Raw genomic sequence first — 27313 nt, 5'->3', positions numbered from 1 at the left:
TTGCCACTTTGTGAACTGGCCATGGAAAGTGCCAGAAATGCAGGTCCAGCAAGTGTGGACATTCTGTAGCGCCTCTTCCTGCAGGCAAGCCAGGTCAGAGCCTACTGAGGAGGAGAAGGAGGGTGTGTCCATTATGTTAGCGCCAGAGGACACTGAGCCGGTGGACCCAGCTCCTCCTAGGAACAGGCTTGCTGGGTTGCAGGCAAGTCAAGGCTTTGCGCCGGATCCTGCCTTTTCCGGGTCTTTCTGGAAGCAGCCACTTCTCCACTCCTGATGGTTTAACTTCCCTTTTGCTATTTTAGCTTGATGAGTCCTTTTAGGAGTCAGCCTTCTCTTTGAATGAGTTAATACTCTCTGTTGCTCTAGGCAATAGTAGTTAGTGGCCTGTTATTTACCCCTGTCGTTTACAATGGCTGCCTCCCAACCTTGGAAGGTTGAAAGAAGCTCTTTGATCATCCATTAACATCATGTTTCCAGTCTATAAATTGAGGTTTCCATAATTTCATTACCCAAAGGTTACTAATTCCTGAGTGCTTGGGGATGCTTAACTAGCCACCATTGTGTAACTTCCAGACTTCTTATGACCCACATGCGCCAGGCATTGTGCTTATTGTTAACTCTTTAAACTTCGTCAGAATCCTGTCACCATTTGTATGAGAGGAAACTGAGGCCTAGAGAGGTCTGAGGCTTGACCAAGGTTACACATCTAGTGGAGGTGGCAGAGCTGGGACTCGGCCCAGATCTGTCTGATTTCAAACCCATGATCTTAATCACTACACTGAAATACCTATATGTAATCTTGAATTCTGGTTTGGAAAAAAAGTAAAATAGTATCTATAAATTCACTGAAGTTCCCTGGTGACTCTGATGGTAAAGAATCTGCCTGCAATACAGGAGACCCAGGTTTAATCCCTGGGTTGGGAGGATACCCTGGAGAAGTATTTTTGCCTAGGAAATCCCATGGACAGAGGAGCCTGGTGGGCTACAGTCCATAGGTCACAGAGTCAGACAGAACTGAGTGGCTAACAGTTTCATTTTCAATAAATTCATAAGCTTAAAAAACCCCAAAGTGGAAACAGATATGCAAAATTTTATACATATATCTTATCATATAATTATCTTAAATTTTTCATTTTTAAAGACATTCATCTTTCATATTTAGTGAGGATATCTGAGAACACAAAATTAGAACTCTTAAGTTATGAAATCAAAAGAGTTAATTTTAATAAAAAAATTTTAGATGTTTCATTTGGACATAAAAGAAAAAAAGAGTTTAGGGTATTTGGGAATAATACCTGCTTTGAAAACATTTTTATAATTCAAGAAGCATGCTAGCGCTTTCAGGACATGGCTTACTGTCACAGGCTGAACTTGTACGTGCTTCAGAGGGTGGCCTGGGTATGTCTTGTTTTTCTGTTTGATAGAGGTCCAAGATATTTTGAGATTGAAGAAAGTCCTCAGCCTTCACTCTTTCAGAAGGTTTAGTCATTCCAGCCCCATCGTCATCACCTTCATGCCTTGATTGTCGTTAGAATTTGTATGTTTTGCTTAATTTTCTAGCCTTGTCTTTGGCCATGATGTTCACCTTCCGCTTCATCACCACCCTTCTGGTTCACATTTTCATTGCACTGATTGTTTTGGGATTGTTGTGTAAGTATTTCCACTTGATTGGTTTCTTCTTGATCAAATGAAAAACCTTTCTGTTACATGTAGAACTTAAAAGCTGGCATTTTTGAGCTACATGGGATCTTAGAGAAGCTCTTGTCCATCCCCCTCATTTTATGTAAGAGGAAATACAGGCCCAAAGAGGACAGGGAGGACTGCAGGACTGCTTCTGTCTCACAGCTAACAGCAAAGTTCCTGCCTGGCCTGCCATCTCTTCTGCACTCTCAGATGAGCCAGCCCAGTGAGTGATACTGGTTTTATCCATTATAAGCCAATTCTAGTGCCTGTTGCTAAGTTGCTTCAGTCATGTCCAACTCTGTGTGACCCCAGAGATGGCAGCCCACCAGGCTCCCCTGTCCCTGGGATTCTCCAGGCAAGAACACTGGAGTGGGTTGCCAGTGCCTGTTGGAAGCCCTTTAAAGAATTTTTTCTGAATTTTCATATCCCCCATTGGCACGTAGGGGCCCATATTGCCCTGCAAAGGCTCAGGCCAGTCTGAAGAGACACAGCCCTTGAGCTGGGCAGGGTACCAGAGACATGTCCCATGCCCACTGTTTTCCTTTTCAGTGCTGCACCCTGGGTCCATCCAGTTGTCAGGGAAGAAGATCTGAGGGACAGGCGCAGGCAGGAAGATCAAGGCAGCAGTATAGTATCCTGGTATAGGATATTTTAATTTTTATTAATTGGTATGACCAAATAAATACTTGGCATGACCATAGTGTTTCATCTTCTGAACAATCAGTTCTGTCCTCAGCACCTCCCAGCCCTGCAGCTCACAGGTGCCTGGCGTGCCTGTGCTGGAGGACATGCAGGACGGCTTGTGAGGGATGCCCTTTCCCACCTACAAGTGGTAAAGATGCCCTCCCTGAAGCCACTGTGGAGGTGGTGCAGGTGTCACCAGGTCCCTAAATGCAGAGCGTTTGTGATGTTAGGACATCTGCCAGTTTTGTAGGTGTCAAGCCAGTATCCATATAGTCAAAGGTATGGTCATTCCAGTACAGATGTGAGAGTTGAGCCATAAGGAAGGCTGAGTGCCAAAGAATGGATGCTTTTGAATTATGATGCTGGAGAAGACTCTTGAAAGTCCCTTGGACAGCAAGGAGATCAAACCAGTCAGTCCTAAAGGAAATTCACTCTGACTATTCTTTATAAAGACTGATGCTAAAATTGAAACTCAATATTTTTGCCACCTGATATGAAGAGCCAACTCATTGGGAAAAGACCCTAATGCTGGGAAAGACTGAAGGCAAAAGGAGAAGGGGGCAACAGAGGATGAGATGTTTAGATAGCATCACAGACTCAGTGGACATGAATTTGAGCAAACTCCTTTGAGATAGTGGAAGCCAGAGGAACCTGGCATGCTGAAGTTAATGGGGTCACAAAGAGTCGGACATGACTTGGCAATGGAACAAGAGCAAGGCCGATATCCAGGCTCCTCTGGAGTTGTCACCCGCAGAGCTGGTTTGGAAATTTTAGCCTTTGGACTCTAATGTTCCTCTCACCATCCTGTCTGTAAGGTTTCCTCCAATGCTCACACCCAGCCCCACCTGTGGGCTAGGCTCACAGGACACACCTGTGTTTTGGAGTCACCTTCCTACATCTCCCAGAGATCCACAGCCACCCTAGGCCTGGCAGCTCCTCGATGGACCGCCATGGCCCTGCCTAGCTGCTTCAGAGGGTTGGTCATTGCCTGTAAAGCCCAAGGGATTTGGGACCCACTGCCTGAGCAGGGCCACCCAGTGTCAGGGGGCAGGGTGGTTACCTCGTGGCATGTGTGCTGAGTTCCACTGCTGTTTCGCTTTCCAGTTGTCTGCAGTGTCTTGTGGTGGCTGTACTATGACTATACCAATGACCTCAGCATAGAACTGGACACAGAAAGGGAAAATATGAAGTGTCTGCTGGGATTTGCTATTGTATCTACAGTAATCACGGTAAGAAGCACTCTTCTAGCAGTAGATCAGGTAGCCTGCCAGAACTCTGAAGTCCAAACAGTTGCATTTTAACCCCAAACAATGAGCATTTGTTTTTTTTTTCACTGCAGAAGGTGCGTACGTAGTAATGTAGTGAGTGTACATACACATTTAGTGCCTTCACATTTCATTTGAGATACCTGTGTAGGAATGCACTGCAGCCTCAAAAAGTGAAAAAACAATCTTACCTCTTTCCAAGTTATTTCTGCCATCTCAGCAGTTGATTCGTTACCCTTGCTGATCCGTCACCCTTGCTATAGTGGGACTGCTTTCACCCCCAGGCAGCTGTAGGGTGAACACTACTGTGTGGAGAGGGAGGCAGACTTGTAACAGTTCCTACTTCCTGGTTTGAGAAGAGCCCCGCCACCTCCTCCAGCCAGTGGATGCTTTGCTCCCAAAGGCGTGACAGTTCCCACTGCCCTTGAACACAGAGAGCCCTTTGTCTCCAAACCTGCCGGCCACTAGGTTCATCTGGTTTGCAGGGAGCCTGCTGCCTCCCCAGTGAATTCTCTGGCTGAGAGCGGGCAAACAGAATATTGAGCCTGGAGATATAGGTTGTTGGGGGAGGATGGTTGGCAACTGAGAATCATTCAGGCCACTTCCTGGATGCCGATCGTGGTGCTGACATCACAGGCCTGGACAGGCCCTGGGGTTGGCTTCAGGCGGCCCATGGGCATCCTTTAGTGTGTTGCTTCCTAAGCATTATGTCATGGAGGCATGACGGGGGGGTGTTTCAAATGCCCATTAAATGTTTCAGCAACTCAGTTCTCATAAGAGCCTCAAACTCTCTCACTGACTCAGCTCTCTCCTTTAAGGAAATACTTGAGTTCTCATATATGACACAGGCCTCACATTTTCTCTTCTCTAGGGAAGGAAATGGCAACCCACTCCAGTGTTCTTGCCAGGAGAATCCCAGGGACGGGGGAGCCTGGTGGGCTGCCGTCTATGGGGTCGCACAGAGTCAGACACGACTGAAGCAACTTAGCAGTAGCAGCAGCAGGGAGGTGTCAGGTTTGTGTTCCTCACATGAACTGCATCTCAGGGAGCAAGTATCCGATACAGCAAAGCTCCTGGTTTGTCCTGGGTCCAGGCCCATGGCTGAGCCGGGGCCTGGACAGGAGGCTGGAGAAGAAAGGGCTCCCACACCCCAGGCCAGGTGCTGGGCTGTCGGGCACAAGAGGCAGGGAGAAGCAGGGCTGGGAGCCAGGGGCGCTCACCTCCTTCCACTTCCCCCACGACCATTATCCTTCCCAGCCCTCCATAGGGCTCCCTTTGTCTTCTCACACTGAACCATCAGTGGCCGTCAGATGCCAGGTCAGGGGATTCTCTTCATTGAGTGTAAGGATAGAGGCAGCGGAGGCTGCGAGAGGAGAGGGAGGAACCGCACCACAGCTCACACACCATTCATTGACACGTGTGTCACTGCTACTTCATTTCTGCCAGGTACCAGTTTCTGGTGAGCTTGTTCTGATAAGATCCCTAGGACTCTCTGTCACCATCACCATTTCTGAGCACCTGTTTTGCACAGGGCCCTGCCCTAGACAATGGAGCTGGCCAGAAAAAACACACAGCCAGCACACACCCCACCATAAGATGAACTACAAAGCCAGCAAGGCCATGACGTGATGCACAGGGCAAGATTCCCGCCGTGAGGAGAGCTGCCTAGGAATATCATTTCAGTGGTTTCAATATACCCAGTAGCAGCAAGAAGAAAAGGGGATGAATGGCATTGGCTGCCCACCTCAGGGTGTCAGCCTAGGGCCGCAGGCTGAGATGCAGCAGTTTGCAGCCTAGAGCCCAGAAAGGGGAGTAGAGGCTTGACCCCTGTGGTGACTTAGCTCTGCTGCCCACCCCACACCCCAGCACTGTCCCCAGTGGGTAACGCTGATCTCCCTGAGACTAGGGAATAATGGGATAGTTAACTCTTCAGTTCTGGTCAGTACCCTCGTGGTGTACTTTGAACATGAGGAGAGTCTTTTATATACACACACACATATTTAAGTTGAAAAGCACACACATATTAAATACACACATTTTAGCATTCCATTCAGGAGCTACCAGCCACTCAGGAGATCCCAGTTTATTTGCCTAAAGATTCTATCATCTTGCTTCATTAAAATTTTTAGTAAAAAACGAAGTCCCTCTTCCTTGTTGATTGTGCTAGGCATTGAGGACACAGAAATGGAAATTCCTACTCAGCTTTCACAAGTCTCACGTCTCCTCCAGGCATCTCTCCCTGGGTCCTCAGGCCAGTCCCCACAGCTGGGTCACAGCTGGGCCCTTCAGGCCCCGGGAGCAGTTTTGCACATTTTATCCCTCTGTCCCTTGAGTTCCCTCCACTTGACTATGAGATCCACATGGGCAGCAACACCCGAGTCCAGCGGGAAGAGGAATGGCATCTTGGGCTCCAGGAGTGGTGTGCTGGGTCACGTGGACAAGAGAGGAGCCTGTAGGATGTTCCCTTGTTAGGAAGGGACCGGACCGGGGAGGTCCTGATTTGCGGTGGTGATGATTTCAGTCTTTATCCAGGAGCTCTGGGGAAAGGTCGAAGGATTCTGATCTGGGAGATGACATCCTTGACTGCACGTTTTACAAAGATCCCTTTAGCTTGTGTTGGAGCAGGGATGAGGTCAGGAGTAGGGGGTTAAGGGAATTAAAAGCAGAAGGTAATGAGGAGGTTATTAGGGGTCTAGGAGAGAGAAGATGAGATTTGAGCTGTGGCATCAACGTGGGGAGGAGAGAATAGACTGGGAGCTCTGCCAGCAAACTGAGATTGTGCTATGGCTGTCGCTTTGCCAGCCCTTGACAGTAAGGGATGGCCCTGCCCTCAAGAAGCTTGACGTCAAGTAATGTGCCACGCAGGCAATAAACATCCACAGCAGAGGGTGCTGAGTGCTACAGTAGGGGAGGATGGAAGCCCGCAAGAGAGGAACCTAACTTTTTCTTGGAGAGTGCAGAAAAATTAGGACTGCTGGAGTAGGGAATATGGGGAAATAGATTTTTGTGTGAAGATGATGGAGTCAGTTCTGGACACGTTGAGTTTGGCACACTGGAGGATGCCCACTGCCTGGTCAGTAACTGATGTGCTTACTCATCCATCATGTAGAGAAAGGTGAGGTTGGAGATTTTTGTTTTAAATTGACAGCATTGCATAGCTTGTAGGATCTTAGTTCCCTGATCAGGGATTGAACCTGTGCCCTCTGCAGTGGGGGCATGGCGTTCTAACCAGGGAACTCCCTGGAGGTTTTTAATTGAAAGTTTCAAGCATCTAAGAAGGATGCTATAACCACAAAAGAGCAGGAAGGACTACCCAAAAGATCCCAAGGAGCAGCAACTGAAGAAGAAGGAGACCCAAAGGAAAGAGCGTTGTTCTGTGGTCCCTTGCCCTTCTGCAGTCCTTCAGCATTCTCTGGCATGTGAGGTGCTATTGGGAAAAAGAAATAGTTCCCTGATGCCAAAGGACCTTATTCTCTCTCTCTCTGACCAGACTGCAAGCTCATTTAGGGCAGAGGCTCTATCGTGTCCACTGTTGTAGCAGCAGAATCTAGCATGAATATCAGCACATAGTAGATGCTCAATTAGTACTTGAGACCATGTCTATTCCATTATAATAAAAGTAGGAAGAACTGTTTGCTGAGATGTCAGTAAAATATTAGGGTTTAAGTTCGTCTCAGTTCTTCATTATTTTGAATAATTTAATCCCTTTTTCATCAGGCAGTTCTACTCATCTTGATTTATGTCCTCAGAAAGAGGATCAAATTGACAGTTGAACTTCTCCAAGTCACCAATAAAGCCATCAGCAGCTCTCCCTTCCTGCTGTTCCAGCCGCTGTGGACGTTTGCCATCCTCATTTTCTTCTGGGTCCTCTGGGTGGCTGTGCTCCTGAGCCTGGGGACTGCAGGTAAGGGCCGTGGGGATGGGGTCCACGATGCTGGAGTCAGGCACAGAGGCCCCAGCATTCTGGAACCACTGGCCTGTTTTTGTAGGGACCAGACTTCCCATGCAGCTCAAGGCCTCTGGTGGCAGCCGTGATAGTGTTTGAGGCTCTGTCATGGGGGGATGCAGGAAATTCTTTTCCCTCTACTGTATCAATATGTGAAAAAAAAAAGACCCTTCTGAAATGTTGTTGCTATCTCAGAAGAACCAGTTTAAGTTTAACAGGAGTGCACACAGACCTATGCATTGCCTTGCTCCTGAGAAGACAAGGCTGTTTCATTTGGGGGCAGCCGTGCACAGTTTAAAAATAAAAGGTTCTGTTACCAAGAAAAGATGAAAGAACAGAAATCATGAGACAGTTGGAAGTCTCAACTGGGGCAACATTGAACAATCACGTTCTAGCTCATTTCCTCGATGCAGTCTTAGTCCTGGTTGGATAGGAAGGCAGTGGCCTCGGTGCCTGCAGGAAAGTGAACGCTTGTTGAAAATTTCCTGAATTCTGAGCTCTGTACTAGGTGCTTCCTTGTGTTCTCTTCTTTAAGCTTCGCAACCCCCTTTTTATGCCAGTGTTGTTATGTTCGAGTTATAGGCAAGAACACTGAGGTTCTAGTAAGTAATTTGCTGAAGGCCATCCAGCTAGCTGACACCAGCGCTCTAGAACAGCTCTAGCTCTAGAACCTGAGCTCTTTCCACTGCCTCACATGTCGCTGTGTCTCAGATACGGGGCTAGGAAATCAAACTAGGCCTCCTGAGCTTTGTCCGTTCAAGTCGAAGCAGTGTTGTGACCACAAAGACTGGCTGGCAGATGCGGGCTACGCCCATACTGTGGTGTTTGCAGCCTGTGACTAGAGGGCAACGTGGCAGGCTAGGGGCTGAAGCCAGAGCGGGCTGGGAGTGAGGTGTGGCAGGGGGTGGCAGGACTTGACGCCCTGGGTGGTAGACTGTGGTGCTGAGCCCTCGTCCTCCAGAACCACAGGGACGAGGTGGGGCCTTGGGAAGCATGACTTGGGACCAGGGAGGGACTTCCTCCTCCAGCCTCCAGGGCACAGTTGCCCACTCTGCTGTCATTATGGGCTGTGAGTCTGGGTGGAGGGAATTGTCTCTGTGGTTTGGAGCAGGACACATTCTTCAGTTCTTTCTTTAATGCACAAATGTTAGGTGAGGGCTGTGGGGCAGGGTCCTGGCAAGGCACTGGGGAAGAGAGGTGGCCTCTGCCCACAGTGAGGATGGCAAAGGTAGAGGAACATCACTAGAGGAGAAATTTGGGGAGCTGTGAGAGTACCATGGCGAGGCTCCAGCCGACTTGGTGAGACAGGGAAGGCTTCTCAGAGGATGGGCTGGAAATCACCAGATGATCAGAAAGTACGGAAAGAAGCAAAGGGGTTTAGTGCGGTCATGTCCAAGCATAGGAGAGAACCTGGTCATAGAGGACAGGCGAGAGCTGGTCCTGAGAGTTGGGGGCCCAGTCGGAAAGGAACATGCCCCAAGGCCAATTCTGGCAGGGGGTGACTTGATCTGCTAGCAGGGTGCCCCTCCAGTTCTCCTTCGTAGGCCCCAGTTGGGTCCAAGGCCTGGGAAGCATTAAACAGCCTGGGCCCCAGGGCTGAGAAGAGGGTGGGGACAGTGGGCTGCTCTGTAGGGTAGAAGGCAGCATGTTGGAAAGTTATGTATTAAAGCATGGCCATTTTGGAAGGAGATAAATGAGCAAAAGTGAGATGAATTGAAGAGCAGGAGGGACTTCCCTGGTGGTCTAGTGGCTGAGACTCTGCTCCCAAGGCAGGGGCCAGGGTTTAATCCCTAGTTGGGGAGCTAGACCCCACATGACCACAACCAAGAGTTTGCGTGCTGTAGTTACAAGATCCCGCAACCAAGACCAGACCAAATAAATAAAAATAAATATGAAGGGCAAGAAAGGAAACTGGGTGCCCAGGACGTGCTGCAGGAATCTGTGAGCAGGTCGATACCAGGCTTCCAGGAGGCCTGGCGTTGACAGAGCTCCTGCCTTCCCTTCTCCCCAGGGTTGGGCAGCATAGAAACCAGGCCACCTGCCTCTCCTTTCCACTCACCTGTGGGCCAGCGTGGTACACAGAGGTCCCTTTGTCTTCAAAGGCCTTTTCATGCAGTGCCAGGATGACAAGCCCCAGGCCTGGGCGGGTCATCTGCTGCTGTTTGGATCCTCAGCAGATGCCCATGTGATAGGCGGGTGAGGGACGCCCGCACAGCACCTGTCTCATTTCACTTTCCCTCAGCAGATGCCCAGGTGGGGGGTGGTGAGGGACGCCCGCGCAGCACCTGTCTCATCTCATGTCCCCTCAGGCAGTCACAGAGCCCTCAGCCCCTTCTCCAGTCTCCGCCCAAGGTCCCCAGTGTTGTGGGGGTGTCCTCAGTGGTACCTACTATGAGATTTTTATTGTGTCACATGACTGAATAGTTAATACTTTATTGTGTAAAACAGAAAAAATGCATAAAAAGTCAACTTAGGTTGATAAGTTTTTGCCATTTTTTGCTGAGCTGTTTATCTAGTGACTGTTAATAAGTCCCTTAACTAGTTGACAAACTTGGGCTTGTTTGGGGATTCCTTCAGTGGAGCAGAAGAAATGACAGGCCCCCCAGAAATGACAGTAATTAGTCAGTTGGGACTTGTATGCTACCAGCAATGTGACAGTGATTACTAGAATCCAGTGGAAGAAGTAGCTACAGGAACACAGTAATAGTAGGTGCGGTTGGCAGGTTGGAAAGAGCCCAGATGACCTGATGGCCCTCAGTTATCATTAGGTGGTCAGGAAGCCTCAGAGTTGAAACAGTAGAAGAAAGGGGCCTGTTTGGGCTGGGGGTGGCTTTCTCTCCCAGTGGTACTACAGTCAGAAGAGATCTGTCATCACAGGAATGTGCCTAGCGTGCTGAAAGGCAAAGGACTGCTTGGAAAGGAAGAAGCAGGGTCAGCTAGAGGGACTCCCGTCAAGGGACCTGGGATCTAGGCTGGCTCTGGCCTTCCTTGAATGTTAATCTGGGCTTCCTTTTTCCCATTTTTGCAGTAGATAAATTGTGCTTTCCCCAGGCTGCCTCATAAAGAAGTTAGGAGGCTGAGATGGGACCTGAGCTTTGCTTTGCAAATAGGGGGCTTGTATGTGTTTCTTATATTAGGAACTAATGTCAACCAAGGAATGTCTAGTACTAACTTCAGGTTTGTGGTTTGTTCTCTGCCTGGCATATTTGAGAACACAGTCTAAAAGAAAACTGTCCTCTTTTTAGGTTATCAGAGATCTAGAAGATAATTGAAGTTATTTCACAAAAGCTTCCTAGTAGCCCAGCCCTGTCCTAGGAACAGGGGGAAGAGAGGTAGCTCTGGAGAGATTTGAAACAGCTCCTGCTTTTCCGAAGTTTATGTACCCGTGGGGAAGTGTGAAGGGAGACAGCCTCCATGAACATCTAGTTGTCTTTGCACATGCTGTGATCTTAGTCTAGAATCCTCTCCCCTTCCTAAGCCTCACCCCAACTTTCTGCCCATCACTGCTTGGAAAACGAGTCATTATTCAAGATTTGTTTTGAGTAATATATTTCTTGGAACTATCCCTGGCGGCTCAGACGGTAAAGAATCTGCCTGCAATGCAGGAGACCTGGGTTCAATACCTGGGTCAGAAAGATCCCCTGGAGAAGGAAATGGCAACCCACTGCAGTATTCTTGCCTGGATAATTCCATGGACAGAGAAGCCTGGCGGGCTACAGTCCATGGGGTTGCAAAGAGTTGGACATAACTGAGTGATTAATACTTTCACTTTCAATATATTTCTTGGAAACTCTCTTATAAATTGCCTAAGCATGCTGAGCTATTTCTTCTTTTTTTTTCTTACATTTTGTATATGCTTCATTCTTTTAAGAACTATTCATTGAATGCCTATTGGGAACTAGAGATACAGCAGTGAACCAGACACAGGGAATGGGGAAAGGAGCATAAATGTGCTATGTCAGGCGATGACAAAGCCTCTAAACAATCACACAAGATAATGACTTGTGTGCTGTCCCCCCTCAGGAGAATGAGCATCTGGAGGGCAGGGACTGTGTCTTTTTCTTTCTGTCTCTAAGGTCCCTGCACAGCCCTCGAGTGAGTTCAGCGTGTGCCGAGTCAGGGAGTGAATTCACATCCATGTTGTATTGAGTGTGATGTATACACAGAAAGACCTAGGTAAGCTCCAGGCATGATGGCCATGCGATTTTCTTCTCTTTTTCCCTGATCCCCGTGCTGTCAGAGCAGAAGCTGAGCCAGTGGGAGGCACAGGCAGGCTGGGTGTCAGCAGGACACCAAGCCAGTTGGCTGGAAGAGGCCAAGTGCACAGAATGTGGTAGAACATCGGACTGTTTTAAGTTGGGCCTGCATCATTTGGGAGATTATCCCAATCAGCTGCACTGCCTTCCTTGAGAAACTGCCATTCACACTAATCATTAGTAACATGTCAGTCTTTCAAACTGCTTTAAAACTTGCTTGTAATACCCAAATTTACAGCTAGCTGCATGATGCATTTCCTCCAGGTTATGACGATGATCTCTAGGAAGACTTCCTGAAAGTTGTCTCAAATCTCTTTGATTGGATGTATTATTTGAGGAAGATTGGTTCATTCATTCAAGCAGTCGTTCATTGAACAAGTATTTATCGAACATTTACTATATCAGATCCTGTTATAGATGCTGGAGATACAGCTTTTCTTCCAGTTTGAAGGCTACAGGGAGATAAGCATTAAATAAAATGAGTAAGTGAATTTTATGGTATATTCAAATTTGATAGGTGGTAAGGAAAAAAATAGAGCAGAGAAGAATAATAAATGCTTGTGTTGTACTGTGTGTGCTCAATCATGTCTGACTCTTTTGCAACCCCATGGACTGTAGCCTGCCAGTCTCCTTTGTCCATGGAATTTTCCAGGCAAAAATACGAGCGTGGGTTGCCATTTCCTACTCCAGAATAAATGCTTAAGGAGCCCCAATTAACCTGTTCTACTTTTTGCCATAACACTTATCAGATTAACTTATCATAACACTTTAAATCAGATTCGAGACAAGTTTACCTTCAAGCCCCTAAAGCTTAAACTTCAGGGTCTTTCATTTGCAAGGACTCTTGCAAGGTTCAGTACCTAACTACCTAACTTTGTATTCTTCATCTTATCAAGGGACCCTCAAACTGTGTAAAATTCAGACATCTTAAATGTATTCTAGCATTTATTATATTTCCATAGTATATTTTTAAAACAAGAAATGCTTGAGGAGGGGGCTCCAATTTTTAATTTAATGATTGGGGAAGGCCTTATTGAGAAGATAATTGTGAGCAAAGATTTGAAGGAGGTGAGGGCGGAGCCCTGAGACTATGTGAAGGAAGGGGAAGTGTTCTAGGCAAAGGGGCCAGCAAAGGCAGCGGCTCTGGGGACACAGGAGGGCCGCTCCCCAGAGTAGGGTGGTTGAGGGGGAGCATGGTTCAGGCTGGGGTCAGAGGGTCAGATACTGGGCCTCGTGGGCCATTACAGAACTTTGTTTCTGAGACAGGAAGTCATTGCAGCATTTTAAGCAGCAGAGTGGCGTGGTCTGACTCACATTTTCATGGCAGTGATTCAAGGAGGAGGTGTTAGTGACTTAGAACAGGGTTGTAATGGTGGAAATGCCGTGACATACAGGTTCTGTGTCTATTTTGAAGAATTTCCTAATATTACATTAAGGATGTGAAAGAGGAGTTGGGGATGACACTGAGGTTTTTTAGCTTGAGCAACTGGAAGATGAGATGGCCATCAGCTGAGACAGGACAGGACTTTGAGTGGAACATCTTCCAGGAAGAGCAAAAATTCATTTTTAGTTGTGTTTATTGAAATATCTTTTAGACATCCAGGTGGACATGTCGGGCAGGGAGTTAATGGTTTGAGTCTGAAGTTTCTGGAGAGGCCCAGCTAGAGGTCTACATTTGGGAATTGGGGAATACATGAATAGTGTTTAAAGCCATGAGATTTGAATGAGTGCAGATAGAAAAGAAATCCAAGGACTGTGCTTTGGGCCATGTAAATGTTAAGAGGTCTTGGAGATGAGGAAGAAAAAGGAAAGGAAATTGAAAGGGAGCAACCAATGAGCAGGAGAATAATGTGCTGAACGGAACTGGGGTGAAATGTTGAATGTGTCATAAGCTGCTGATCAGATAAGAGCTAAGGATTGACCATTGAAGTTAGCAGCATGGAAGTGAAACAGAACCGTTTCAGAGCAGTGTGGGGGAGTGGATCACAATTAGAGCGGGTTTAAGAGAAAGAGAAAAAGAATTGGAAAGAGTAAGAGACAACCTCGAGAAATTTGGCTGTGAAGAGGAACAGAGAAGTAGGAAGGAAGCTGGAGGAGTAAAGGGAGTTCAAAAGTAGGGGGTTTTAAGATAGGAAATTATTAAAAATGATTCAGTAAAGAAGAATATTTTAAGGAAGCAAGAAAGAGAGGGAAATTTTCTGAAGTGGTATCTTCAAGCAGATGAGAAAGGGGATCTAGTGCAGGGGCTCCCCTTAGAACCACGGACACTTTATTGTATTAAGGTGGGGTGTCCAGTTATGGACACACGCAGCTGAGGGGTAGAGATGGGGTAGATGCTCCCAGAGACTTTCCCATGGCTTCAGTTTTCTCAGAGAAACCAAAAATGAGGTCACTGACTGAGCATGAGGATAGGAAAAAAACTCTTAGACGATTGGAGGAGCAATTATAAACAGTCCAGAAGAAGGGGAGGTGAATAAACTAATGTAGCAGCATGTGAGTTCCTGATATTCACTCTGACTGTATCTTCTTTCTGATTTTTTTTTTGCTTGCCTTTTTTCATTTTTTTCCCGTAATAGCTGACGTCCAGCATAAATCTAGAATACTGAATAAATATTTCTTAACTTCACAACTGAAATCATATCTACTTATACCTCAATTACAGCTAAGCAACTGCCTGTTTAATCCTTATAACAGCTATACGTATGGCATTTAGAGCCACGAGACTGGTTGGAATCAACAAGGAAATGAAAAGTAGGTATTAGTATCTTCAGATTTTAAAAGGCCCTGCAACCTCATAACCTGCCTGAGGTTGTTCAGCTGTTAGGAGACAGAAGAGATATATGAATTTCAGTCTGTGTGACTCAGACTCTGTAACCCCTGCTCCGAGTTCATCTTGTCTTCCCTCTTCATGTTTACAGTTAGAGAACGGAGGCCCAGGTGGCTTATCACAAATGTCAAGGCCGAGATTGGACCAGGCCTTCATCCTGTTCAGTGCCCTTTTCACTACCATTCCAGATCAAATCTCATCTTGGGATCCAGTTCCCTAGCATCTGTTAGCTACACATGGTGGTAACAGTATTGTAATGTGTTAGTATTAACAAAGCAACTGATACTTTGATGAGAGGCTCTTGCCTGCACTAACCTAGCTATCCAGGAGAGGGCAGTCGTGTGTGCATAAACACATCTGCCCCACCCACAGTCGTGTTCTAAGCTTCTCCCTGAAGCCAGAGCTCCTTCACAGATTCTTCACAGAACGTTTGCTTAAAGCTGTGGTTATCAAGCAGCAGTTTGTTTACAGACATTTGGGTTGTCTTAACTGGAGGAGGGGAGGGAAGATGCTTCTGGCATCTAATGGGTAGAGGCCAAGAAAGCTGCTTAATGTCCTGCAATGCATAGGGCAACTCCCCCACTTCGCACCCCTAACACTCATGTGATCCAAAATGCCAATTGCTATGTTGAGAGGTTGAAAAACCCTGCCCTAAAGGAAAGTCTGTAAATAGCCTGGTTATTACTGAACCAGAAGAATAAATAGTTGATGGTTTCAGTAAAGATGGTCAAAAACAGTCAAGTGGTTAGTGAATAATATCTTTACCCATTGTGCTTCTTTGAGGAATGCCAGCAGTGTGGTGGCCTGTATGGGTCCTGATGTATCCCTTTTAGCCATCCTCTACTTGCTGACTGCTGCCATCAGTGTGCCAAGCTGGGGTGTGTGTGAATGTGCCATTGGCAGCCCCACGGAGACACAATCCCTCCTTAGCACCCAAGGCCTTTGTATTTACTTGCCTTTTGTCTGTTGAGGAAATCATCTCTCCTCTTCTTTGGAAACTTCATCCATCCCCAAATCACGTGTGATATGGTAGTCCTGTGCTTGCAAACGCCAGTGTGTCCCCGTCACTGGTGACCCCATGCTTGTTGACTGGGCCCATCACTTCTGCTGTTCCAGAAGCGGCTCTCCAAGTCTCCACTCACCTGATCTACTACATACGTGTGCCTGTCAGTCATGAGGGGCCACCTCCTTTGGGACTGGGAATGCTTTTCTAAAACACATCCATTTTGGAAATGCGTAAGCATTTATTAGCGCCTTACCTGAAATAGAGATTGCCTCCAAGCCAGAATGAATCCAGTGTTCAATAAAATATTAACTTCTGTCTGAACCAAGCTGATCTAGTATTTCTCACAATGTGACTCTTGTTCGGCAGAACACAGAGCAGGAGTTACTAAGAGCAGCCTTCATCTGTGGAATCAGTTTCTTCTACAGCATGATTATCTTTCCCACCTCCTTTGCCCAGACCCTATTGTGAATGTCTAAAGACACGAATTATGAACCTGAGAGCAATTTATAGCTATGAAAGGAAATATTAGTATGAAACTCTCTTTAAATGTTCTTCAAGTTGTAGGTTTTGCCAGAGACTAAAGTGCATCTTCTTTCTTGCAGTTTGTTTAAAACATACAGCAGGGAACTTCCTTGGTGGTCCAGTGTTTAAGACTGCCTTCCAGTGCCGGGGGTATGGGTTCAATCCCTGATTGGGGAGCTAAGATCCCATATGCCTCACAGCCAAAAACCCAAAGCGTAAAACAGAAGCAATATTGGAACAAATTCAATAAAGGTTTTTTAAATGGTCCATATAAAAAAATCTAATAATAATAAAATGAAACAGAGCAGAGAACATCTAGAAATCAAGTATAGTTGCAGAACTGAAATTTGGTATGGAATTGAGTTGAATTGCAGAGCCAGTTCAAGGGCTTCTTTAGATGAGAGCAAATAAAGCGGGACATAGTCAGTGACTGGCAGAGCATTGCTGGGGTGATCGCACTGGCCTCAGTTTAATATAATATTGTGCTCCTGAAATTTAAGTAATAATCGTCTTCACTTGTGGACTGATATTTCTATGGGCCAGTACTCACCAGGTAATCCCATTCTACTCTTTCTTGAATGACCATCAGGAAATGAGTATTACAGATAAGGATACTAACACTCCAAGAGGCCAAATAACTTGCCCCAGGCTACCCAAAAAAGGATAAAGCTGACATCTGAATCTAGGAGATTAACACTTAGGCCCACTAGCCATTTTAAATGTACTAGGAGAGTTTGCTCTTGAAATCTGAAATTAATCCTTTTGAACAAATGAAGATTCTTGTCTTTATTGAGTCTAAATTTTTGGTGAAGCATGATTCTATAACATAGGGTTCTATAACACAGCTTTCATCAACATAAGTTTTGTTTGCATCACAGAGTGTTGTGATAGAAAAACCATGGGTTTTAGAGTCCACTGTGTCCAGGTTTATATTCTCCCTCCGCTAATTATGAGCAGTGAGACTTTGCAAAAGTTACTTGACTCTTCCAAACCTGTTTTCATATCTGCAAAGTGGGGTGGCCGTTAGAAGATAGATCAAGTGTCATCTTATACAAGTTGCCTACCAGTTATCATAATTATCACTATTAATATTATTCATAAGTTAAATGTGGGTTCTCAATTTTAGTTTTGCTATGAAGATCTTAAGTTATGGTGGGAACTTCAAACTTGACGTTGACATCTGTGTTTTGTGTGATGCCAAAGTCTAGAACTGAGGAAGAATGGCCTCTTGAACTTTCTTCCATACTTAGGAAAACACAGATATAAAGCATGTTTGTGTTTTAAACTTTAGGAGCTGCACAGGTCGTTGAAGGTGGCCAAGTGGAATATAAGCCTCTTTCAGGCATTCGGTATATGTGGTGGTACCATTTAATTGGCCTCATCTGGACTAGTGAATTCATCCTTGCATGCCAGCAAATGGCTGTAGCTGGGACGGTGGTGACGTGTTATTTTAACAGGTAGGTCTAGCATGTTACTGCTATTGATTTGCCTATGTGCTTCATGTTGTGTGTCTCAAAAGATATTTTGGAATTTTGACATGATCTCTCAAAAGAGATTGGCAAGAGAAAAAGACTAAGCTCAAAGTTAGGCAGAATGGTGGGATGAATTGAGAGACTGAAATTGAGATATGTACACTATTGATACTATGATAAAATAGATAACGAGAACCTACTGTATAGCTCAGGGGACTCTACTCAGTGCTCTGTGGTGATCTAAATAGGAAGAAAATCCAGCAAAAGAGGGGATAAATGTATACATATAGCTGATTCACTTTGCTGTACAATAGAAAATAACACAGCATTGTAAAGGAATTATACTCCAATAGAAATTAATTTTAAAAAGTTAGGCAAAAAAAATTTGGCAGGATGTTTATTTAGTAGCAAAAAGAAATACTATATCTTGAATCTGTCACATTTCCAACCTCTTTTGCTTTAAGCTAGAAAACCCAAAAAGAAGCCAAACACAGAAGTAATCAAACTGCTTAGAACTGAAAGATATTCAAAAGAAAGGGTTGATTTCTCCTGTAAATATCCATTCTTACTGACTTCAAACTTTAAAAAAATTACTGATCTATTTGGAACACACTTCAGTAAGTCCTATGAGCATCATTTCATCCTATGTAAAATGAGAATGTTTTCTTTGAAAGCAGTTTTAAATCCTAAGGGAATTGTACGTGACTATAAAATACAATTCATGTTCTTATAGTTAAATGCTAGTGAATTCATTACTTGCTTTTCTGTTCACTATGATGCTTGTTTAAGTGTTTATCCTCCGTTACCTCATCAAAATACTTGAGGACACATGCACGTACGTCCCGACTCTCTACCTCTTTTGTGTTTGTGAGATTCTCCGTGAGGTTCTCCGTGAGGTTCTCCGTGAGGCAGATAAAACCACAGGCAAGAAGGACACAGCCAGTGCAATGACAGGCTTGGACTCAGAACAGGAAGTTTACTTCTGATGGGGCTGGTCCTCCTCTAATGTCGCAGACTAAATGCGCAGAAAAACATGAGAGTTCCTGGGGGCAAGAAAGTCATCTAGGGATGATTCATGCTGTAGAACAATTACCTCCCAACGATAAGCAGTGCTATGGGTTTTATTACAGTGGTGCTGTTGGGAGCCTCCTTCTTTAGAGACCCCGTCAGACACACGAAAGGCTGTAGCCCTTGGCACTGAGAGCCTTTGCGCCTTCGGAGGAGGTGGCGTGTGCTGCTTGCTCCTGAGTACATGAGCAGAGATTATTTAACCAAATTGGCCAGCAGCATGTCACATCTCTCTGACAGCAGTGATTTTGTTCTATTTTAGTAACACAAAATCAAAACATTTTCAGTGAGGACTTTTTATTTAACCTCCAGTGAAGTGTATGTATGTATCTCCTAATGCCTTCCCAACTCTAACTCCCCTCCCCCAAAATCATGAAAAAATGAAGAAAGCATAAACACACAAGGGCAGCAGGAAGCAGGCAATGACAGCAGCTGAGAAATGTGATGGCAATCCAGGCCAGTATTCCTGCCGGGATAATCCCATGAACAGAGGAGCCCGCGGGGTGGTAAAGAGTAGGACATGACTGAGCGCGAACGAATGAACGAAGAAACATCAGTCAAATTTTGAAAACTCAAGACAGGATGAATGAGCGGTGAGCAGATTGGAGAAGCCTCAAAAAACCTATCTCTGTGCATTTGGTGGGAGAGGAGGCTAATTTGAGCCATGAAAATCTAGAGAGATTCAGGAATTCAGGTGTAAAACATGCTTGCAAAGATTAGTTAAAGGTCTTACTAAGGAGCAGTTAAGCCCCACGGCCCATCCTTCATACCAGCAGATATAAGTTGGGAGCTTTGCTCGCTGGAGAAGTCATCAGAGAGGGCCTGGATGTAGGGTATCTGGCACAGCCAAGGCTGGGACAAAGCTCTACCCTGAAAGAAGGGAGAGCAAGTGGAAGTCTAAGAATCTGCCTGCAATGCAGGAGACCTGGGTTTGATCCCTAGGTTGGAAAAATCCCCTGGAGAAGGAAATGACTACCCTCTCTAGTGTATTCTTGCCTGGAGAATTCCATGGATGGAGGAGCCTGGCAGGCTGCAGTCCATGGGATCACAAAGAGTCAGACACGACTGAGCGACTGACGCTTCACTTTCATTCTACTTGCTACCAATCCACACTCCACAGCTCAGTCTCCAGGATGTTGACAGCCAGGCTGATATTTCTTAGGCATGAGATTATCGGATTCTTCTTTGGAGAAACTATAACCCAAAGCAAAGACTTGCAGATAGTACCACGTGGGGATCCCCCAATGAAATGACCTGATGCCCTGACTCTGAAGCAGATGGTGAAACTCACCAGTCAGCAGTCAGCCTTGTATAGAACCTCCAACTCACTCTTTGGTTCCTCATGCTTAAATGTAAACCTATAGCCAGTGATTATTAAAAATTTGAAGAAGCCTGTTGTGAAAGAAAAAGATCAAAATGAACAAAACAAGCAACCAAAAAAATTTAGGAAAAATAGGGGCAATGCAGGCAGCAAAAGAAAACTGCAACAGCAACTCTAATAATATCTTCAGAAAGAACCAAAAAATGTTGCTTTCATAAAATAAGAACCAAGAAAAAAAGAATAGTGAGAGAACAGAAAGACCTCTTTGTTGTTAAAAATATGATTGCAAAAGTGAAAGTTTTCTACTGATGGATTAAAATATAAAGTTGAACTCCTCCAGAAGATAGAACAAAAAGATAAAGAGATGGAAAATAGGAGAAAAAAGATAAAATTTAGGACACCCATCACCTGACTAATATGAGTTCTAGAAATAGAGAACAAAGAAAAAAGGGAGGAAATTGTCAAAATTTCCCAGAGCTGGAGGACATGAGTAAAGAGAAGATCCCAGAAGCTTTAGAGAGAAAGACCACAGGTAAAATATCAAGAACTAGAACCAGTACAAGGTCTATACTCTGAAAACTATAGAACACGAATGAAGGAAATTGAAAATGATACAAATAAATGGAAAGATAACCAGTGTTCATGGATTGGAAGAACTAATATTGTAAAAATATCCATACTATCCAAAGCAATCTACATATTTAATGCAAAACACCCATGACATTTTTTACAGCACTAAAAAAGTCCTAAAATTTATACAAAATTACAGAAGACCCTGACTAGCCAGAGTAATCTTGAAAAAAAGGACAAGTCTGGGGGTTTCACATGCCCTGACTTCAGAATGTACTACAAAGCTGAAGTAATCAAAACTGCAAAGCTACAGTGGCATAAAAACAGACACAGAGATCAATGGAACAGAATAGAAAACCCAGAAATAAACTCATGCGCTTATGTTCAGTTAACTTACAGTGAAGGAGGCAAAAATATACAGTGGGGAAAAGAAAGTCTTTTTAATAAGTGTTGCCAGGAAATGGACACCTATGTGTAAAAGAATGAAATTACAACATTTTCTCATACCAAAATAAACTCAAAATGGATTACAGACCTAAATGTTAGTCCAGAAACCATAAAACTCCCAGAAGGAAACAAGCAGGACACTCTTTGACATAAGTTGTAGTAGTGTATTTTTGGATCTATTGCTTCAGGCAAAGGAAAGAAAAGCAGAAATAAACAAATTAAGCTTAAAATCTTTTGCACAGCAAAGGAAACCATCAACAAAATGAAAAGACAGCCTACTGAATGGGGAAAATGCTTGTAATTGATACGAGCAATAAGGGGTTAATATCCAAACTATTTATTAATGAAGTCATACAACTCAGTATAAAAAAAGAGAACCCAATTTAACAATGAGAAGAACAGATATTCTTCCAAAGAAAGCATACAGATGGCCAACAAACACATGAAAAGATGCTCAACATTGCTAATCATCAGAGAAATGCATATCGAAACCATGAGATATCCCCTCACGCCTGTCAGAATGGCTACTGTCACAAGGACCACAAATGTTGGCAAGGACATGAAAAAAAGGGAGCCCGAGTACACTGTTGGTGGGAGTGTAAATTGATGCAGCCCCCTGTGGAAAATAGTGTGGAGGTTCCTTAAAAATTGAAAATAGAATTGCTGTTTGAATGAATGCCACTGCTGGGTATACAGCCAAAGGAAATGAAAACACTAATTCAAAAAGATATATACTGCCCCCCCCCCACCCCGCAGTGTTCAGGCAGCTTTATTTACAATAGTCAAGTCATGGAAGCTACCTAAGTGTCCATCAGTAGATGAATAGATAAAGAAGATGTGGTATATTTATACAATGGAATATTAACCATAGAAAAAGGATGAAATTTTGCTATTTTGCAACAATATGGTTGGACCTGGAGGGCATTAGACTTAGTGAAATAAATTAGAGAACTACAAATACTATATGTTATCCTTTAAATGTGGAATCTAAAAAATAATATGACAAAATGGAAACAGAATCACAGATTTAGAGAATAAACTAGTGATTTCCATCTGGGAGAGGAAAGTGGACAGAGTCAAGGAAAGGATAGGAAACCAAGAGGCACAACTACTGTGTGTACTATAATAAGCTGTATATTGACCACCGTGTGTACTATAAATAAGCTGTATATTGACTACCGTGCATACTGTAATAAGCTGTGTATTGACTACTGTGTACACTATAAATAAGCTGTATATTGTACAATACAGGGGATACAGCCAATATTTTAAAATAACTCAAGTGAAGTATGATCTTTAAAAATATTGAAACACTGTGTCATACATCTGAAACCAGTATTATAAATCAACTACACTTCAATAAAAAAATAAAATTTAAAAAGAACTAGAATGGAATCTGATGTTCAACAGCAACTCTGAACCAGGGAGATAGTAGGACAAAACTACCAAAATCCTGAGAAATGATTATTTCCAACGTAGAATTCTATACCTATTTGTACTATCAGTCAAAGATAAAGGAAGATAAAGTCCTATTCAGGCATGCAATATCTCAAAAGATTTCCTCCCCATATCCTTTCTCCTCTGAAACTAGTGAGTAAACGAGGTGGGAAAAAACATGAGTTTCAGGAAATGGGCTCCAACACTGTGAGGAAGAGAAGGGAATTTCCAGGAGGGTAGGTATTTAGCAGGTATAGAAAACGTCCAGTCCAAGGAGCAGCAAGAGAGCAGTGGGCTCCAGGAGGGATGTCTCCAGGAAAAAATAAAAAGAAACGTAGAGAATATCAGATATGTTGTTTGAATATGTGGAGAAAAAGAATTATACTTTGATGAAGCATTTGGTGAAGCATGTGGAAAACCACGCAAATAAAAAATGTGAATTTTTTTTTTTTTAAATAGAAAGTACTTTTATTCAGTATTACTTCCTCCCAGGTAGTGTTGTATTATAGGAGCTAAGAATAAAATGATAGAGAAACAAAATCCCTGCTCTGAGTAGGTTACATTCTGATGTGAAAACACTGTAGTTCTTTTATATATATATATATATATATATATATATATATATATATATATTTAATTTTATTTTATTTTGTGAAATATTAACTTAAAAGTCAAAGGCTATAAAGAAAATATAATCAGAATACACTGTTTCAAACAGTTGTGAATGTTATTTATGTACTGATAATGTAAGCCCTAAACATTAATTAAAACATACTCAGTGGTGAAAGACTGAAAATTTTTTCTCTAAGATCAGGAACAAGACAGGAGTGCCCACCCTTACCATTCCTATTCAACATAGCACTGGAAGACCTAGCCAGAGCAATCAGGCAAGAAAACGAGGAAAAAATACATACAAATCACAAAGAAAGAAGTAAAATTGCCTTTGTTTGCAGGTAATATGACTTTATTAATATATAAAGAAAATTCTAAAAACTTCATCAAAAAAACTGTTAGACTAATCAATGAATTCAGTAAAGGTACAGGATACAAAGCATTCAGAAAACAGTTGCATTTCTCTAACAGCAAAATATCTGAAAAAGAAATAAAGAAGACAGTCTCATTCACACTGGCATTGAAAACAATAAAATACTTAGGAATGAATTTAAGGAGATGAAAGCTCTGTATACTGAAAAGTGTAAGACTCTGATGAAAGACACAAACAAATGGAAATATATCCTGTGTTCATGGATCAGAAGAATTAATATTGTTAAAATATCCTTATTACCCAAAGCCATGTATAAATTCAGTGCATTCCCTGTCAACCTTTCAGTTATATTTTCCACAGAAATAGAAAAATTCTAAAATTTGTATCACAAAAGAGCCCAAATAGCCAAAGCAATTCTAAGAAAGAAGAACACACCTGGAGGCATCGTCTGTCCTGATTTCAAACTATACCACAAAACAGTATGGGACTGGCATAAAAATAGACCCATAGATCATTGGAAGAGAACCGAGATCCTAGAGAGGGGAAAGGATAATCTCTTCAATAAACAGTTCTGGAAAAACTGGATAACAACATGAAGAATAAAATTAAACCCCTTTATTACACGGTTCACAAGAATTAATTCAAAACGGTTTAAAGACTCAAACATAAGAACTGAAGTCCCTAAACTCCTCTGAGAAAACATAAGGGAAAAGCTCCTTTACATCAGTCTTAGAAATGATTTTTCACATATGACACCAAAAGCACAAGCCACAACAGCAAAAATTAGTGAGATTACATCAAACTAAAAAGTTCTACACAATAAAAGAACCAATCAACAAAATGAAAAGACAGCTTATGAAATGGGAGAAAATATTTGCAAACCATTTGTCTGATAAGGAGTTAATACCAAAATATATATAACTCATATAACTCCACAGTAAAAAAAAAAAAAAAAAATTCAGTTAAAAAAGGGCAGAGAAGCAGAACTTCCTTTCCAAAGAAGATACAAAAAACAGGCACATGAAAATGTGCTCGACATCACTAATCATCAGGGAATACATATCAAAACCACGATTAGATCCCACCTTATGCCAGTTAGAATGGCTGTCATCAAAAAGACAAGAGGTGCCTAAAGTTGGCAAGGATGTAGAGAAGAGGGAACCCTCCTTCACTGTGGGGTGGGGTGTGCAAATTTGGTATACAGCAATTATGGAAACTGACAGTATGGAGGCTCCTCAAAAAATTAAAATCAGAACCATAGGATCCAACAATCCCACTTCTTAGGTATATATAGAAAGGAAATGAAAAAAGAATCTTGAAGAAATGTCTTCACGCCTGTGTTCATTGCAGCAGTATTCACAATAGCCAAGACACGGGAACAACCTCAGTGTCCATCGAAGGGTGAATAGATGAAGAAGATTTGGTGTATATAATGGAATGTCATTTAGCCGTGAGAAAGAAGGACATCGTGCCATTTAAAATAACACGAATGGACCTTGAGTCCAATATGCCAAGGGATACGTCATAGAAAAACAAAAAGGGATGATACCACTTACATGTCGAATCTAAAAAAGCTGAACTAATGGAAACAGGTAGAATGGTGGTTGCCCGGGAGTGGGGTAGGAGAGAAGGGGAGGTAGGGATTACGGACACAAACTTCTAGTTAGAGGATGAGTAGTTCTGGGGATCTAACTACAGCATGATAATTGTGGTTAACAATACTGTGTTATATACTTGAAAGCTGCTAAAAGAAGAGACCTTAAATGTTCTCACCACAAAAAGAAGAAATGGTTAATTATATGAGGTGATGGAGGCATAAGCTAATGCTAAGATAGTAATCATTTTGCGAAATATATGTGGATCAAATCAACACATTGTACACCTTGGACTTACATGCTGTTACATGTCGATTATATCTCAGTAAAACTGGGGAGAAATCTTTTAGAGCTTCAGTATAATTATACTGAGAAAAAGAGGAGTGGGAAAATGAGTGTACTTGGGAGTTTAAGCTGCCAAGGAGAATGAAACCTGTGTCTTCTGTAGTGGGAAGTCAGTAGACATTCTCTGAGAATGAAAAAAATGAAGAAATTTCAGTAAGAACAAGTAATTTAGGAGTGTGAAGGTGGGTTCCAGAAGAAACAGCTAAAATATTGCCTCTAGGGAGAGACAATTAGTGGTGGAGGAAAAAAACTGCTGTTTTTCCTGTTACACCTAGCAGTGCTATTTGACTTTTTAAGATATTTCACATATTTGATAAAAATAAACTAATTTAAAATAAAGTGCATACTGACTTATTTTTAGCACTGCTATTTCATTTATTAAAGAGTTCTGCATTCTTTTTGACTGTGTGCTAATTTTGAAACCTCAAGGTTTTCCCTTATCTCAGGGCTTATAATTCTTTAATCTCATGTTCCAGTCTGCATGCAGGGTGAGAATTAAATATAGCCAGAGTGCATTCATCTCTGTCATTCATTTAAGCAGTAAGAGGGATGAAGAGGTCATCCAGGGAGCATCAAGTACCAGGACATGGGCATCCTGTGTAATTTCCCTTTTACCACCATTTGCTTGAATTTCAGAGAGGTCAACTGAGAGCCATAAAGATGGGGCTGGGGTGGATAGGAAGGAGCCAGCACTGCTCAGTTTGGAGAAGGGACGCTTGAGTCATGACTTCATCGCTTGCAAGTATACAGAAGATGGTTTCCAGCTGCTTTGGATTTGCTGAGGAGGAAGTGAGGAAGTGGATTCACAGCTGAGCCTAAGGAATTTCGGTAGGAGACACATGAGTTTGCTAACCCTGACAAGAGCTGCTGAGGACCTGTTCTTCATAACAAAGAGTTTCCCTTTTCTTTGGGATTGGATAAATGGACCTCACAGCTTCCCCCACAGTCCTCCCAACTCCATCTTGCAGTGATTCTGCTGAAAGAAATGTCAGGAAAGGACGAGGTCTCTTCAGGGACACACCACGCTCCTTTGCCCAGGACCAGACTGACAGTGGAGGCCAAGCATCCTGTGCAGCCTGATCCTTGTCCAGGAGCCGCAACACAGAGTGAATTATCCATGCTGTTGAAGAGTTCTCAGTGAGCACTCGACTGGATCTAACCAGAGCTAAAACGTGCCTCCAAGATTCCTAAGTTTCTGGAGTAAGTTATGTTGAAGCAAATCATAGCTGCAAAATAGCACTTAGATACCATGACCCAAAGGCGTTACAGACATAGGTGAACAAGAGCATTAAACGCTTTGCACAGGACTTCCCTGATGGTCCAAGGGTTAAGAATCCGCTGGCCAGTGCAGGGGACGTGGGTTTGATCCCTGGTCCAGGAAGATCCCCACGTACCACAGAGGAGTCGAGCCCTGTGTGCCACAGCTAATGAGCCTGGGTGCCTAGAGCTTGTGCTCTGCAACAAGAGAAGCCGCCGCAATGAAGAGTGGTCCCTTCATAGTCGCTCGTCGCAACTAGAGAAAGCCTGCGTGCTGCTCTGAAGATCCAACACAGCCATAAATAAATAAAAATGTTTAAAAAGTAGTGCTTAAAAAAAAAATGGTTTGCCCAGGGACTTGAGCTGATACTGTGTCCTGGGACCTCCTGGCTCCATCACACAGAGCCAGGCACCTTCAGCACTCAGAGCAGCCACAAGTTTAAACCTAGAGGAGCTGGGCGTGTCGGGGACATCCTGGAGTCTCCTGCTCTCCCCAACTGCCCGGGGCCTTCCTAGTGCCGCCACCCACAGAACCCAGCGAAAGGTGCCCAGCATGCAGTACTCCCTGTAGACAGAAGCGGAAGCCCACCAGGAGACTGTGGCATCCTCATACGCCCATCACTGAGC

The 27313-nt window shown here is 43.6% G+C and overlaps 1 protein-coding gene across 4 annotated transcripts in view; it reads left to right on the top strand.

Annotated features, from left to right (window-relative positions):
* The window catches only part of SLC44A3 (solute carrier family 44 member 3), an 86237-nt gene that overhangs the window by 27413 nt on the left and 31511 nt on the right, over positions 1–27313 (top strand). For all 4 annotated transcript variants that reach the window (XM_027536444.1, XM_027536446.1, XM_027536447.1 and 1 more), the window contains exons 7-10: positions 1561–1650; positions 3472–3596; positions 7350–7536; positions 17481–17646. In XM_027536444.1, coding sequence (XP_027392245.1) covers positions 1561–1650; positions 3472–3596; positions 7350–7536; positions 17481–17646 — 568 coding nt within the window. The remainder of the gene's footprint in view (positions 1–1560; positions 1651–3471; positions 3597–7349; positions 7537–17480; positions 17647–27313) is intronic.

The sequence above is a fragment of the Bos indicus x Bos taurus genome, chromosome 3 (genome assembly GCF_003369695.1).
Source record: "Bos indicus x Bos taurus breed Angus x Brahman F1 hybrid chromosome 3, Bos_hybrid_MaternalHap_v2.0, whole genome shotgun sequence".
Classification (NCBI taxonomy): Eukaryota; Metazoa; Chordata; class Mammalia; order Artiodactyla; family Bovidae; genus Bos; species Bos indicus x Bos taurus.
This window is presented reverse-complemented; position numbering and strand designations above follow the sequence as displayed.